At 47.2% G+C, this 14,630-nt stretch overlaps 3 protein-coding genes across 3 annotated transcripts; 2 read left to right on the forward strand and 1 right to left on the reverse strand.

Annotated features, from left to right (window-relative positions):
* Positions 1-134: 134 nt before the first annotated feature.
* Positions 135-3,927, reverse strand: pacc1 (proton activated chloride channel 1). The gene is made up of 7 exons (XM_076049549.1): positions 3,521-3,927; positions 2,515-2,724; positions 1,997-2,151; positions 1,677-1,816; positions 1,415-1,556; positions 1,145-1,252; positions 135-1,036 (listed from the first exon to the last, which is right to left on the reverse strand). The coding sequence occupies exons 1-7, from the start codon at positions 3,663-3,665 to the stop codon at positions 869-871; spliced, it is 1,068 nt and encodes a 355-aa protein (XP_075905664.1). The 5' UTR covers positions 3,666-3,927; the 3' UTR covers positions 135-868.
* A 1,513-nt stretch (positions 3,928-5,440) lies between these two features.
* Positions 5,441-7,116, forward strand: nenf (neudesin neurotrophic factor). Its single transcript, XM_076049550.1, has 4 exons — positions 5,441-5,664; positions 5,767-5,827; positions 6,037-6,140; positions 6,339-7,116. Exons 1-4 carry the CDS (start codon positions 5,524-5,526, stop codon positions 6,513-6,515), a joined length of 483 nt encoding a protein of 160 aa, XP_075905665.1. The 5' UTR covers positions 5,441-5,523; the 3' UTR covers positions 6,516-7,116.
* A 185-nt stretch (positions 7,117-7,301) lies between these two features.
* On the forward strand, positions 7,302-14,131 carry ezra (ezrin a). The gene is made up of 13 exons (XM_076049548.1): positions 7,302-7,452; positions 8,913-8,996; positions 9,369-9,464; positions 9,717-9,991; positions 10,312-10,395; positions 10,621-10,767; positions 11,404-11,500; positions 11,598-11,761; positions 11,875-12,005; positions 12,287-12,447; positions 12,826-12,918; positions 13,025-13,309; positions 13,789-14,131. The coding sequence occupies exons 1-13, from the start codon at positions 7,441-7,443 to the stop codon at positions 13,951-13,953; spliced, it is 1,794 nt and encodes a 597-aa protein (XP_075905663.1). The 5' UTR covers positions 7,302-7,440; the 3' UTR covers positions 13,954-14,131.
* The last annotated feature ends 499 nt before the right edge of the window (positions 14,132-14,630 follow it).

A 14,630-nucleotide genomic window follows, 5' to 3' on the forward strand; every position in this document is an offset into this window, starting at 1 on the left:
AGATCGCGAACGAAACGGGTTTTTCGCCTCGTTCTCCGGTTATAAATCGTTTGTTAAAATGTTGTCCTGAATCGATTTCAAACAAATCTGCAATGCCGAAAACATATCAATAATACAAGTTTATTTAAAAAAAAAAAAAAAAAAAAAAATCTTTAAAATATTGTGATACAACAAGGAGCGACAAAACAGTGTTTACACGCTTTTTCATACATTTTGTTAAAATCGTTTGAAAACAACAGTAGTTCAGAAAGGTTGAGGTGCAACAAATGTTTCCAAAGTCGACAATAACAGAAACTCAAGGCGAAAGTGGGGGGGGGACAAAAGTAGTTCATCGTCAGTAGCCACCGGCAGAATTATAATACCTGCGTGAAATGTGAGCTTTGCCTTGCAAAAAGTGAACATAGACATTACAAAGTACTCTGCAACATTCCCTTAACGAGTGAAGTAGTTCAGGTGAGAAATAATTAAAAAAAAAAACTGTAACAATTGGTTTAAAAAAAGTTCACATTTTTCTAGTTTTAGATATTTGCCTTACAACATACATGTACAAAAGTTCTCAGGCTCCCTTGTCAACCCTTGTGACTTTGACCATTTTTTTTTTTTTTACATCTAATACAACCAAACAATTCAAGTAAATATCTGGGGGATGGGGTGGGGAATACATGTGGAAAAAAAAAACAAAACACACAAAATCTTCTACAACTGGCCCCTGAAAGTGAAATAATTTGCCAGTTATATTCACTCAGAATATAACTGGAACTATACCTTTGTGGTGATTTCAATTTTGTGCCCAAAAAAACAAAACAAAAGAAAACAAAAACAATTCAATAAAACCCCCGTCATTCGGTTGACTGACTGGGACTGGGGTTCAGTTTTCAGTCACTGGGGTCATTTCCTTCGCTTTATTCCTCAGGTACCTCTTACGCATCCTGATGATCCACTGGATAGTGAGTTTGGCGAAATTAGCAGCCTTGAAGAGCGCCATGAAGACGCCGCAGAGGATGGCAATGGAGCTCCAGGCATTGGCCGTCACTAACTGTTGTGAGTGAAAGAAGCCAGTCACATAGACGTCTGGTGAGCATAGTAAAAAAAAGAAAAGAAAAAGAAAAGAAAAGCAGGACAGAACAGAACTTGTAGGACTTACCAGTTTGATTTCCTGTATGTAGGGATCTCGCCATTCAAACACTGCAAAGAAGAGCTGATTGTTTCTCTCGGAGTCAGGCCGCGGGTCGTTGAATTTCACCAGAGAGGACTGAAACAAGACAAAAAAAAAAAAAGCAGGACAAATCAACTGGATTCACGCCTTACATGGCTTACATTGGCTGCACACAGCGAGCACAGTGGACCACACTTGATCTCTCCGGTAGGCCGGAGCTCAGTAAAATCCACCCAGGGGCCCACTGGACTAACGCACCTCCTGCCGGAACTCCACAGCGTCATCGTTTCTTCCGGACGTCCTCACCAGGGACATCTTGACCCAAGTCCTGAATCCCCCAGAGAAGGTCCATATGGAGCAGTTCTTCTCGCACTCACTCATAAACCTTGTCTGGTTTGTGCTGCAGAGACAGAGGACAGCGTGAAGTTGCTTGCGACGTCTCAACTTGCGTCTGCGATAATTCCATCCACTGCCTTGCGATGGCTTTGGCCGCGCGCTCGGGTGTCGTTCGTGCACTCACCTGTTGGTCAGGTCACTGAAGCGGGCGAAAATCATGTATGTGATGGCGCTGAAGTCGAGACCCGTCTCGTTGCAGCTGAACTGCATGAAGACCAGCTCTTTTTTCCTGACGTGGGTCGGGCCGCTCACCACCAGGGCTTTCTGTCAGAGAGGTTGGAGGGACAGCTCTTCAAAAGAGGAAGAGCAATACGCTTCTTCAGAGAGACAAAAAAAACAGGAGGCCTAAGGGCAGACAGAAAAAGAAGAAGAAGAAGAAGAAGAAGAAGAAGTTGCAACCTCTCTTCCCTGCAGGACTGTGACGCCGGTGTTTCAGTGGTTCACCTGTGTTTTGTTGCTGAACGGACCGACGTACATCACTTCCTTGATGTGGCAGTCAATCTCCTGGGGCTGGCCCGGGTTCACCAGAGGTGGGATGTAGCTCTGCAGGTAGTGTTTGCAGCCCAGCAGCCGAGCCGTGCCGGGGAAAAGGGCGATGCCTGCACACGGAGAACAACAAGACAGCAGCACAAGTGTTTGTCGTGTAGCGATGCTGCAGACACGCGACATTTCATTCTAAACTTCACATGAAAAACATCATTATGTGACATTATTAACATAATGTTAAAAAACTTGACACGTGACACCATCTTCCACTTCCTTCTGCTATCCAACCAGACAAATGTGATAGTATAGTTCACCAGTTTTGTCATTGGGCACAACACAACCTGACATGCCTGAGCTAATTGCTTGGAAAGCTTGTGATCTATGCCACAGCCCAACCACTAGGGGACAACTACCAAGTTTCCTTCTCTTCTCAAACAGAATTCAGCATCATGTATTTTTCATCTCTCCACACCAACCTGGGGCTGCAAAGGTGTCCACCTCCTTGTAGGTGACGGACATGACAGGGTTGCGGAATTTCTCCAGGAGGTCGGAGATGGTCTGGTAGGCCAGGAAGCCGGCCACCGTCGTCAGCATCAGGTAGATGAGGATGAGCACCACGGTGAGGAAGTTCTTCACGCAGGTCTTGCTGATTCGCATCGGCGGGCCGCCGCCCTTGAGGTCATCCTCTGTGGCAGGAAATTGAAAAGCCAAGAGGTTGGACCGCCAGATGTGATACAACGTGGTGGTGAGAAGAGTTTGTGAGCCTCGCGCACGTGTTGTAAATTCCATAAATAACACTGGGTTACACACAAAAAACACATTTTGTAAGTCATCTATGTTTTTTCAGCTGAATTAGGACCATTTTGCACCGCTGAATCCAAAAATGACATCCATGTTTCTCAATCAGGTCCGGTTTTTATGCTAATTTGATTTTGAAAAATCAGATCTTCTGGCTAAATTGATTACATTTTTGTGACATTATCAGTTGATTCTCATCAATATTTCAATATTTCTCATCCAAAAAAGGTTTTAGGAGAAAAAAAAAATCATTTTCTAACAGAATGTATTATATGTTACAACGTTCAATTTCTGTAAATTGAACAATAGACATTGATTAAGGTAAGTCCAAAGACAGGTCCTGGAATTTCATCACAGTGAGCTACAGGACGATTCAAGATCAGGATACTTAAGGCTGCTTCCCAGTCACATCAATAGTGCAGAAGTAGCAGTCAGTGACATGGTTTGTCCGCTCTCTCCAAACCATGGGAATTCCATAGTTCAGAAAGTTGACCTGACTGAGCAAAACCAATGTCACTTTTGGATTCATCACATCAAAATGATCCTATATCAGCTAAAAAAAAAAAAAAAAAAAAAAGTGTTGACCAGTGTAATCGATTGAGTCCGTAGGCAAACTTCTCCGAAAGGAAGATTCAAAGGCGTCTGAACGATCGTGTTCACCACAGCAGCCCGTCAGCGGCTCACCTGAGATGTTGTCGCCGGGCTCCTTGTCCTCCATGTTTTCGTTTGCATCGTCGAAGAAGCTTGCAGACTGTTTGTCATGCTCGACTTTGTCGTCGTCGTCGTCGTCGTCAAACTGTGGGAAGGGAAGGAAAAGCTGCGTTTCCATTGGCTTGTCCTCCGCTCTCACACAAAGCCCCGGGCCTTCAGCTATTTACATGGACAAATTCTCCACCTGACAGGGAGTCTTTTCCCACTCAACCACTCAACCGAAGGCCGACGTTCAAAATAAGAAAAACGGAACCCTATCCGAAGGTCTAGAGATCACATGAGCGCCTCAAACTTTTACAGCACCATAATGAAATAAAACCCACAGCAGAGACAACAGAGTGAAATAGCTTTCTCAAACTCTCTCATTTTCTTTGACTTTTGACACCTCACAATTAGGCCTAACTTACCTGTAGCATGTACATGGGGGGGGGGGGGGGGAATACATTTGGTGGGCGACGCGTTTACCACATACAAACTTCAGTTAGTTAGTGCCAACATCGAGATATCAGTGGCCAGTGAGTCAGTGCCAAGGACAAACTTTGCCATGAATAAACTACAAAGGGTATGAATAGTTCTAATGTTTATGCAGTGGGTTTTTTTTTTTTAAACTAATGATTTTACTAAAGAGTGAAGTGAGTGGGTGAAACACACGATTCCTTTTTGTTAGACCCCTATTCTTTACAATAATAATAATAATAATAATAATAATAATAATAATAATAATAATATATATATATATTTTTTTTTAAAAAAAAAACATGCAAACAGAGATATCACAGTGAGATAGACAGATCTCCACCCGTGTTCCAAGAAGCAAGCAGTAGGCGGTCAACAGTGCTTAGTATTTTAGCCAAAACACACACTTGCAATGTTTTTTCAGCACCACCGCGTTTCTTTACTTTAGGCTACTTTCCCAGTTTCTAAGTCAGCTCGGTTCACTTTTTACTCTCCAGCTTGTCTCTCCAACGTCGCAGTGTCGCAGTATCAGGGGATCCGTGACACCCGACGACGAAAGTGTGAAGTCAGCAAATTCATGTCATGTGACGGCGTGAGCGGGACGGACGGACGGACGGAAGGTCGGTCGGTCGGTCGGTCGGTGGATCCGAAGCACGCCGCCGAGCAAGTTCCAATTCAGCGGCGCGCGGCGCGGCGGCGTCCCTCCCTTACCTCTTCGTACGGCTGACAGCTGTCTTTGCCGAGCATTCCTCTGGCACGTCCAGCAAAAACAACTACGGTAACCTCAGTCCCGGGCAGGTAACTGCTGGCAAGTCGGCTTTACAGGAGCGACGGCTGGGTTCTGCTCGCCCTCGGCCGCAGGCGCATTTAAAAAAAAAAAAAAAAAAAAAAGCCGTACGGTGCCGTCCACTCCTTGCTCTTGCTCGGCCCGGTCTGGTCGGCGTCGCTCCGGGCTGGGGTACACTCGGCACTCGGCACTCCTCTCACTCACCCACCGGGGGTTCCGCCGGGGAGATAAAGCCGAGAGGCACCAAAAAAAAAAAAAAAAAACCCGGCGAAAGCTAAGAGGGAGCCCATCCCAAGATTATCGACACCTACAGGGCGCTCCGAGAGCAACACCCCCAAATCCCGGACTTAAAGTTTAAGAACAAACACACACACACACACACACACACACACACACACGTATATAAGCTCTCTGGCTTCTTATTCCTATTTATCTTATTCTGACAAATAGGAAAGTAAACAGGAAAGTTATGTGTGTGTGTGTGTGTGTGTGTGTGTGTGTGTGTGTGTGTGTGTGTGTGTGTGTGTGTGTGTGTGTGTGCAGATAGATACGTTACTCTTCAGTGCACGCTTTCAGCCCTAAACTTGTGACCTCTTAAAGTTTCGACGGCCCTAAATGCAGCATGAGACAACCCGGAAGTTGGTTCCGCGTTCTTTCAAACAATCAACATTTCTCTCAAAAGGAAAAAAAAAAAAAAGAGAGAGAGAGAGAGAGACGGTTTTCTGCAACAGCAATGGGAAATTTGCGACTGTGTGCGCTGATTGCGCTCCTTTCTGCCACTCTTGGACACGAGTCTAAACTAAAATACAAACCGTCCCACAAACCCGTCCGACTGTTCACCGAGGAGGAGTTGCGGAAGTACGACGGTTCCGAGGTAAACGAACCAACTTAATTCGTATGTTTATTAAGGCTTTTATTTTTATGTCATTCGTGATAAGGATAATTACTCGGCTTTTTGCCAATCTCCCTGTTTTAGGAGGGACAACCCATTTATATGGCAGTTAAAGGAGTTGTGTTTGACGTCACCAAAGGAAAAGGTAAATAACAACAATCTAGCTCATAATTAAAGGCCGCTGGCTTGAAAAAAAAAAAAAAAAATCTCAACACCTCGTGTGTATAGTCATAGTTTTAGGAAGTGTACTAAATGTCTGGCACTTAAAAAAAAAAAAAAAAAAAAAAATCGTTGAGCATGTCACAATGACAAACAAGCCTATTCTATTCTGGTTATGTTGTGTTTTTGCCGCAGAGTTTTATGGGAAAGATGCTCCGTATAATGCCTTAGTTGGGAAGGACTCCACTCGGGCTGTGGCCAAGATGTCCCTGGAGCCATCTGACCTTACCTCAGACACAGTAAGACACACACACACACACACACACACATGTTCAAAAAATGTATTTGTCACGGTCATACGTCTAACTCCTGATTCTTTGCTGCAAAACAGACACACGGTCATGTTGAAATCCAAAAAGAATTCAAATGAAATTTCTTTCCTATAATTTTCCTGCCGTTCATAATTTCCTGGCACCGTTGCACCTTCCCACGCACAGACGGGCCTGACAGAGGAGCAGCTGGAGTCTCTTGACAGCGTATTTGAGGGCACGTACAAGACCAAGTATCCCATCGTGGGCTACACGGCGTCGCGCATCCTCCGCGAGGACGGGACTCCCAACCAGGACTTCCAGCCGGAGCATCAACCTCATCTTCCACCCAGAGACGAGTTCTGACGCCGCTCACGCTGTGAAAAATCATCCTTGTACTTGAGATACGCTAACCTTCACACCTGTACTTGAACTGATCCTACCTGTGAGTGACTGCGTCAGGCTGACATGTCCGTACCCTGTTGTCGGTGGTGTGATATAGTGGGGTGACGCACTCATCCAGCCCAAGGATGCTCGGTTTCGTATGTTTACAGTCATCGTTGCAGCTCTACGATAATCAGAGAAGCAGGAACAAACTCGGTCAGCGGACGCAGGAACTTTATTGAACTGCTGTCGGTGAAAAAAAAATGCTGTCGTTCAGTTACAATCAGTAAAGCACAGAACTACCGCCGTGCCTGCCTCTATTCAACAAATGACCACCGTAAGCGTCGCGCCGCTCATTTATTTATATCACTGTTGGGGATTAACCGCACTGATTTTGAGGAATGTCTGTGTAGCCGAAGAAGAGAACAAAAGCTGGACAGACTTGCTTTCTGAATAAAGGCAGAAAAATGTCCTCTTCCCCACTGAATTTGTTTCTCCTTCACCGACAATGAAGCTGTGCGCTCTTATCTGTGTTCTTTTTTTTTTATGACGGCCCATGAATCACTCGCGTTGCCTCCAAGCAGGCGGCAGAAATAGTGCATCCAGGCTTATATAGGCTCGCTGGCTCTGACCAAAGGTCGCAGCCGCTCAGGTGCCGAGGCGGGCGACGGTCTTCGGGTGGAGCTGTTGGCTGGTCACTGCTATAGTTGCCGAGCTCAACGTCCCACGTCACCGCCAGAGCTGGGTAGGCGAGTTCAAAGGACGCCACCCTGCCCTTGAGTCCGCCTGCAGGAGCGCAGGTGCTCTTTATCAGCCGGAGGTGCTGCTGGGAGTCGGCCACTGCAGCCTTGGTCCTTCTGGGAAACCTTTTGTTCTGCTGGAGCTCGAGCGCCAAACCTGAGCCAGGATGCCCAAAACGGTAAGACCCCGGCGTTGCTGTCAGACACATTTGGAAAAGGGCCAGTGTTGGATTTCTAGACAAGTGGATGGGTGATTTATTTAGGGAAATGCGTCCGTTGAATCGGAAGGTTTATTGTGTTTGATTAGAGATTTGTCCACTCTTTTTTTTTTTTAACGTCACTGCAGCTTGAGAGTCAAGATTCTCCTCTCTACCTTGACCTTTACTTGTTAACCCGACATCGAGTTTGACGCCGGTTTCCAACATTCCTGATTGGAAATTCTGTAATAAAGTGCAGCTCTGTGGCCAGAACTGGACCTTCTCTGTGTGTAATGTTCCTCCAGCAACTTCTGCTGACTTTTCATTTTCATTCTCCCTCTGATATTTCTAACACGGGAACGGGCGCCGTTTATCAGTCTTTTTTTATCGTTATTATCGGCGTCCTTCAAGTAATAAGCGTCAGACTTTTTAAAGGAGTTCCTGGGCGTGATTTAAGGCCTTGCTTGTATTGACATTGCAAGGAGAAAGCTGCTCGTCACAAGGTCAATTGGAGACACATTTTACTTGGAGAATTGTTAAAAAAAAAGAAAAAAAAAGAATGTGATTTCTAAGATGAATTCGGACGTTACATTGAGAAAGTCACATTTTGGTGAATGATTAAAGAATTGAGACTGTGACTGGGACGTTGAGGAATTCGACTGCGGCTGGATTTTAGAGAGTCATCAGAGAAACATGTCAGTGCGTTCACAGGGAGGAGGATGTTACAGTTTTTGTTGCTCTGGGTTTATCTTTACGACAGCCAGGGTGTGCTTCGGTGGATCTCCATAAAAAAAAATGATTGTGTAACTCCTGAGGGCCCGACCAGGCCACACACTCGACAAATCTTCACTCCAGTTGCTTTAGTAGAGAAAAATGATTCAAGATAACCGTCGCTGCCACTTGGAATAGGCTGCAAATTAAAAGGCCCCACATTAAAACTTTAACTCTTGCTGACGGCTGTTAGAGGCTGAAGGCAACCGAGTGCAATGGTGTTTTCATATTCTCGCCTGCAACCTCGTGGCAACAGTGGTCCAAAGTCTAATTAGATAGTGAGCAATTATGGTTGATGAACAATCCGTCCCGCAGTGCTGCACCATAAAAAAAAGAGTTTGTCTCACAATGTCAAGAAAATGAAGCTTCGAGACCCGAAAGTTTCTGCCAAGTTTCGCTCTGACAAAGTCAGGATGGACACTTTAAGTCACATCGACACCGTTTGGAAGTGGAGGTTGATATTTCAACAAAAACAGTGTTTGTTCAAAGAATATAATGATTGACGGGCAGGTCAGGCAGGTTGGTGCGGCCTTGGAGAGTGGGGGGGGGGGGTGGATACACCTACAAAAAATTTTTTTCACCACTTTTTTTTCCCACTCGGTGGGTTTTTTTAACGGGAACATTTCTGCTGTCATGTGACTTTTTAATTGTTGTTGTCGCCGCTGTTGCAGGTCAACGTCCGCGTCACCTCCTTGGACGCAGAGCTGGAGTTCTCCTTCAACTCCAACACCACCGGGAAGCAGCTCTTTGACCAGGTGCTTTGACCAGGACTAGAAGTGTCTCTGCTCTCCTTTTTCTCTGCGTCTTTTCTATTAAAAAATTATTTTCTTGAACTTCCTTTGACACGGAGGCTGAAACGTTTATTTGAGTGTCTACAAAATATATTGCAATCAACTTTTAATTCCTGCACCATCCAGTCATATCCAGGTCAGGTTACACTTGAATAATCTTTTTATTGCTGAACCAACAAGAAAATTGACTGGCAACAATTTGAAAAAAAAGAAAACTGGGGGAAGAAAAGAAAATGTGACACCACACACACACAGGACAGACTTCCTGTCTGGAGGTCGTTTCCTGTTGCAAAGACAAGGAGGAGATCCTCTGCTGACTCTGTCGCTGCCTCGCAGGTCACCAGAACCATCGGCCTGCGTGAAACCTGGTTCTTTGGCCTGCAGTATATGGACTCCAAGGGTTTAATCAGCTGGCTGGACCCCGCCAAGAAGGTGAGCGTTGCCTTGAGTTTCCACAGCTCTGTCCACTCTGTGAGATTTAGCGCCACCTAGCGGCCAGCCTGATTCCCCTTTGCAAGTGGACTGGATAAGATCTCTTCTCCTTCTTCAATGAGTTATTTTTTTTCTGAAGCATTGAAGGATTGAGTGTTTCATCTTGTTCTTCTTGCTCATCTTCTTCTTGTTCTTCTTCTTCTAATCCCTTTTCTTCCTCTTCCCCGGTGCGCCTCCTTCGCCGCCCCTCAGGTGGTGAGGCAGGATGTGAAGAAGGAGGTTCCGCTGCAGTTCAAGCTGAGGGTCAAGTACTACCCGGAGGACGTGGCCGAGGAGCTGATCCAGGAAATCACCCGCAAGCTCTTCTTCCTGCAGGTGAAGGAGGCGATCCTGTTGGAGGAGGTCTACTGCCCACCGGAGACCACCGTGCTCCTGGCCTCCTACGCCATCCAGACCAAGTACGGCGAGTACAACCCGGCGGTGCACGAGCACGGCTACCTGTCCTCCGAGCGGCTTCTGCCCAAGAGGTAAGCGATGAATATCAATAATTCCACTCAGCGGAGGATTTTCCTCGTTCTGACCAAGAACAAGAGCAAACAGCAGCAGCAGCAGATTTCTTTGGTCGAAACTCATTCAGGAGGCCTTTTATGGTATCCATAAAACCAGAAGATAAGCAGAACCTGCCGTGCTTTGAAAGGCTTTGCTTGCTTTTGAACACCGAAGTTAAAGATTCAGCAGGGCAGAGCGGAGGGGGGGGGGGGGGGCAAAAAAATCAATAAGGGAGGAGCAGTAAGCGGCTCACCCACCAACCAACCAACCAACCAACCAACTCTTGCCTCACCTGCAGAGTCCTGGACCAGCACAAGCTGACCAAGCAACAATGGGAGGAGAGGATCCAGGTCTGGCATGAAGAGCACGGCAGCATGTTGAAGTGAGTGAACGAGGCAACACCGTCTTCCAAGAACAGACCAGAATAGAAGGCCTTTATTCATCCCACATTGGAGAAATTGATAATGCATAAAACGAAAATGCATATTTACAGCAGCACATGCACTGTAACGAGCAGAAGAAAAAAAATCTATAAATGAACAGCCCTCACAGCTGCATCTGCAACTGCTTGTGTGTTTCCCCCCTCCCCCCCCCCCTCCTCTGTCAGGGAGGAGTCCATGCTAGAGTACCTGAAGATCGCCCAGGACCTGGACATGTACGGCATCGACTACTTTGAGATCAGGAACAAGAAGGGCAGCGAGCTGTTGCTGGGAGTCGACGCTCAGGGGATGAACATCTACGGGAAGACAGACAGGTGAGAGAGTCAGAGGGCCGCGGCGGCCGCCGAGCGCCACCTCGCTCAGCCACAAATCCACAGTCACAAGTGAATTTTTCTTTCTTCGTCAATCGTGTTGAAGACACTGATACTGAAGCATTGGAAATCTACGTACTCTCTCCTATGCTACCAGGAAAAAGAGATTATTATCATTTGAACGTGGAAAGGACATTAGCTACCAAATAGGAACAAATTGACTCAATTTGAAATTATATGAAGAGAAATAGCACAAGCATTAAGTTTATAATCAACAACTTGGCCTTTATACTTGACTTGGTGGTTTGAGAAGACTTGGCCTCTTCTGTTTTTGTTTCCTTTATTTGTTTATCTTATTTATTTTTAGCGCAATACAGACGTATATTTATTTTCATTGATTATATTTCACTTTATGGATCAAATGGAAATATATTGAGGTTGAGCTCGTGATGTTGGGATTTGTTTTGTTGTTTTGTGGGTCTTTGTGTGGTTTTAGGTTTGTGTTGTGTTGTTTTTGGGTGGGAAAATGTGTGTTGTAAATAATGGAAAATGAAAATAAAATCTTATAAAAAATAAATAAAAATAAACAAAACAGAATCCACAGTCACGTGACCCTTCGGTCCTCCTCCCTCCCACCAGGATAACCCCAAAGATCGGCTTCCCCTGGAGCGAAATCAGAAACATCTCCTTCACTGACAAGAAGTTCACCATCAAGCCCCTGGACAAGAGAGCAAGTGTAAGGCAGCCGCCTCCGCCCCTCACACCCACACCATGGAGAGAAAGCGACAGATGATCTCATGTTCTCTCGTTCCCCCCCCCCTCTCTCCCTGCAGCCTTTCATATTCTACTCCGCCCGACCGGGCGTCACCAAGCGCATCATGCTGCTGAGCGTCGGCAACCATGAGATGTTCACCAACCGCCGGCGTCCAGATTCCATTGAGGTCCAGCAGATGAAGGCTCAGGCCAGAGAGGAGAGGCTGCAGAAGCAGATGGAGAGGTGCGAGAGAAGATCCACCTCCACCTCCACCTCCAGCCAGGTGGGAGTCCCTGTCACAGCTTCACTGACCCAGAGTGTGTGTGTGTGTGTGTGTGTGCGCGTGTGCCGGACAGGGATCGGCTGGAGGTGGAGAAGAGAAGGAGGACCTTGATCGAGAGAGAGAAGGCCGGTATGGAGATGGAGAAGAAAGACCTGATGATGAAGCTCTACCAGTATGAGGAGACCACCAAGAGGACGGAGCGAGGTGAGAGCCGATACCCACACACATGGCAAAGGTCAGATTTTCTGCTTTTGGCTCACCAGTTTGTGACTAGCAACTTGAGCACAGCCAGTCTGTAACAGTGCAAGAGCATCCCCTGGAAGTTTTGAAGTGTAACATTTTGGTTAAAATGCGAAGATGATATTTTATGTCGCCTAAAACACACACGCAACAACATTCAGACCGGAGAAGCGGAGCTCGAACAGTGAGAAGCGCCTTGAATGTGTGGAGGAAGGTGTGATTGAAGTTCCGCCTGTGGCCTGCAGAGCTCCGGGAGCAGCTGGACAGGGCCGTGAGGCTGGAGGAGGAGAGGAGGAGGGCGGAGCAGGAAGCGTCCCGGCTGGAGGCCGAGAGGATGGAGGCCATCATAGCCAAGGAGGAGCTGGAGCGGCAGACTATGGACCAGATCAGGAGCCAGGAGCAACTAGTGAGTCCTGGAGTTTCAACATGCAAAAACACACCACGTTCAGCTCCAGTTCATGTCGTGCGTCTGGGTTTTAGTTGGGTTGTTTTTTTGAGGAGAAGATGAGTTTCTTCTCAATCCAGAGAAATGATTCTTGTCTGACCTTCTGGCCGAGCTTGACATGAAATCCTCATAAAAAAAAAATTTAAAAAATGTCGATGATTTTTGCTGGTCTTGATCAACCCGACCAGGTTTTGTTACCCTGAGAACAGTTCTCAAATATATCATCTTGCGCCGCCCATTGTTGAAGGAAGCCTGCCTGACAGTCGGACGGGCTTCCTTCAACATTTGACACACTGGACCTTTAATTTTCTCTGTCCACCCTCTGTCCACCCCCCGCAGGCTGCAGAGCTGGCCGAGTACAACAGCAAACTGACCGAGCTGGCTGAGGCCAAGAGGATGAAGGAGATGGAGGTCGACGAGTGGCAGCACAAGGTGAGATCCTGCGTGATCACGTGACCCAACAGCACCCCAACAGCCTCACTCCCGAGGGTGACCAGTCCCAGTGTGAACGTGACCCTCTGCTGTCTCCCGACCCCAGGCCAAGGAGGCGGAGATCAGCCTGCTGATGATCCGGGAGCAAGTCAGCGTGGAGCGCTCCGAGCCTCCTGCCTTCATCCCCGCCCCCGGCGCCCGCTCCCGCTCCGGCTCTTCCTCCTCCTCCTCATCCTCCTCCTCCTCCTCGGACAGTGAGAGTGATCACCAGCACAGCGAGGGGCACAGCACCCACAGCGCCGAGCTGCAGACTCAGACCATCAACAGCCACCTGCTGGAAGAGCGTATGACCGAGGCCGAGAAGAACGAGCGGCTGCAGAGGAAGCTGACAGTGAGTTCAGGGGCTCCAGGAGCCTCCAGCTTCCTCCTCCTCCTCTTCCTCCTCCTCTCTGGTGCTCCCGGGGTGAAAGGGACAGAAAAGAGGTGGCAAAAGTATTCTAAGCTACAGTAAAAAAAAAAAGTAAAAAATATTATTTTCTGTATTTAATGAAATGCAGAGGCCACCGTAGTTTACTGGAAAACTCAGGAGAGGGAGGGCGAGCAAAAGAGTGCTACAATCTAAATTGTAACCTCTTGATGATGTACTAACACTTAACGCTTAAGTACAGTCTCAAAAGTACTACGAGTGTACATGGTTACCGCCCACGTCCAGTAAGGGAAGCCTTGCTGGGGCTTTTTTCTTTTGAGCTACTTGTTTTTTACCTCCTTCCACCAAAGGGCACTTGTAGAAACAGCAGTGGTGGTCACATGCTCACATGCTCGTCCTTGTCCCCCCTCCTCCCCCCCAACTCCCCACCCCCCCCTCTGCAGTTACTGAGCTCCGACCTGGAGGAGATCCGCTACGAGGACAGAAAGACCCAGTACGACATCATCCACAAGGACAACGTCCGTGCCGGCCGCGACAAGTACAAGACCCTGCGGCAGATCCGCCAGGGCCAGACCAAGCAGAGGATCGACGAGTTCGAGGCCATGTAGGAGGAGGCCAAGACGTGTCGCCGCCCGGCCTGTCCGTCGCCGCCACTCACTCCGAGCTCCGGCTCCCGCACGTATTTTATTGGTTATAACTTTTGCCGTGTAGCACTGTTATCCACCTCCCCTCCCCCCTGCTGCTGTGTGCAAACTGTACAAAATAAACTGGAACAATTTAAAACTCTGCCCTCTGTTTTCATTGAAGACGCTGTTTTGCTACTACCGTTCATAGAATGGTTGGGTTTTTTTTGTTGGTTTGTTTCTTCTGTGAATATGAAATGGTCAGCTTTTAAGCCTCAGGACTGCGATACTGCCCCCTTCAGGCCACATTTGTGTGGCACCATCCTGGGTGACGCGTCATGGTCTTGTATCAGTGGCCGGACTCCAGAGGGTTCGTTCCTCACTGTGTTTTTGGAACAGCTTCTATTCCTCCTTTCTTCCTTCCTCCTTTTCTCTGTAGCATTTCTCTCCTCACCTTCTCTGACACTTCCTTCCTCTTCTTCTCTCTGAAACTTCACCTCTATTCTTCTCAACCTCTACTTGCTGCTCCCTCTTCCCCATTCACAAAGTCTCCTCTTCTCCTTCCTCAGTTTTTCTTGCTCTCATTTTCTCCCCATCTTCTCTCCCATTGCAATCTCTCCTTCTCTTTTCATCCCTTCTTGAAGTTATTTTTTTTTTTTAGC

This window comes from Nelusetta ayraudi, unplaced genomic scaffold (assembly GCF_046127955.1).
Source record: "Nelusetta ayraudi isolate G7.1 ecotype Tasmania unplaced genomic scaffold, CSIRO-AGI_Nayr_v1 ptg000117l, whole genome shotgun sequence".
Taxonomy (NCBI): Eukaryota; Metazoa; Chordata; class Actinopteri; order Tetraodontiformes; family Monacanthidae; genus Nelusetta; species Nelusetta ayraudi.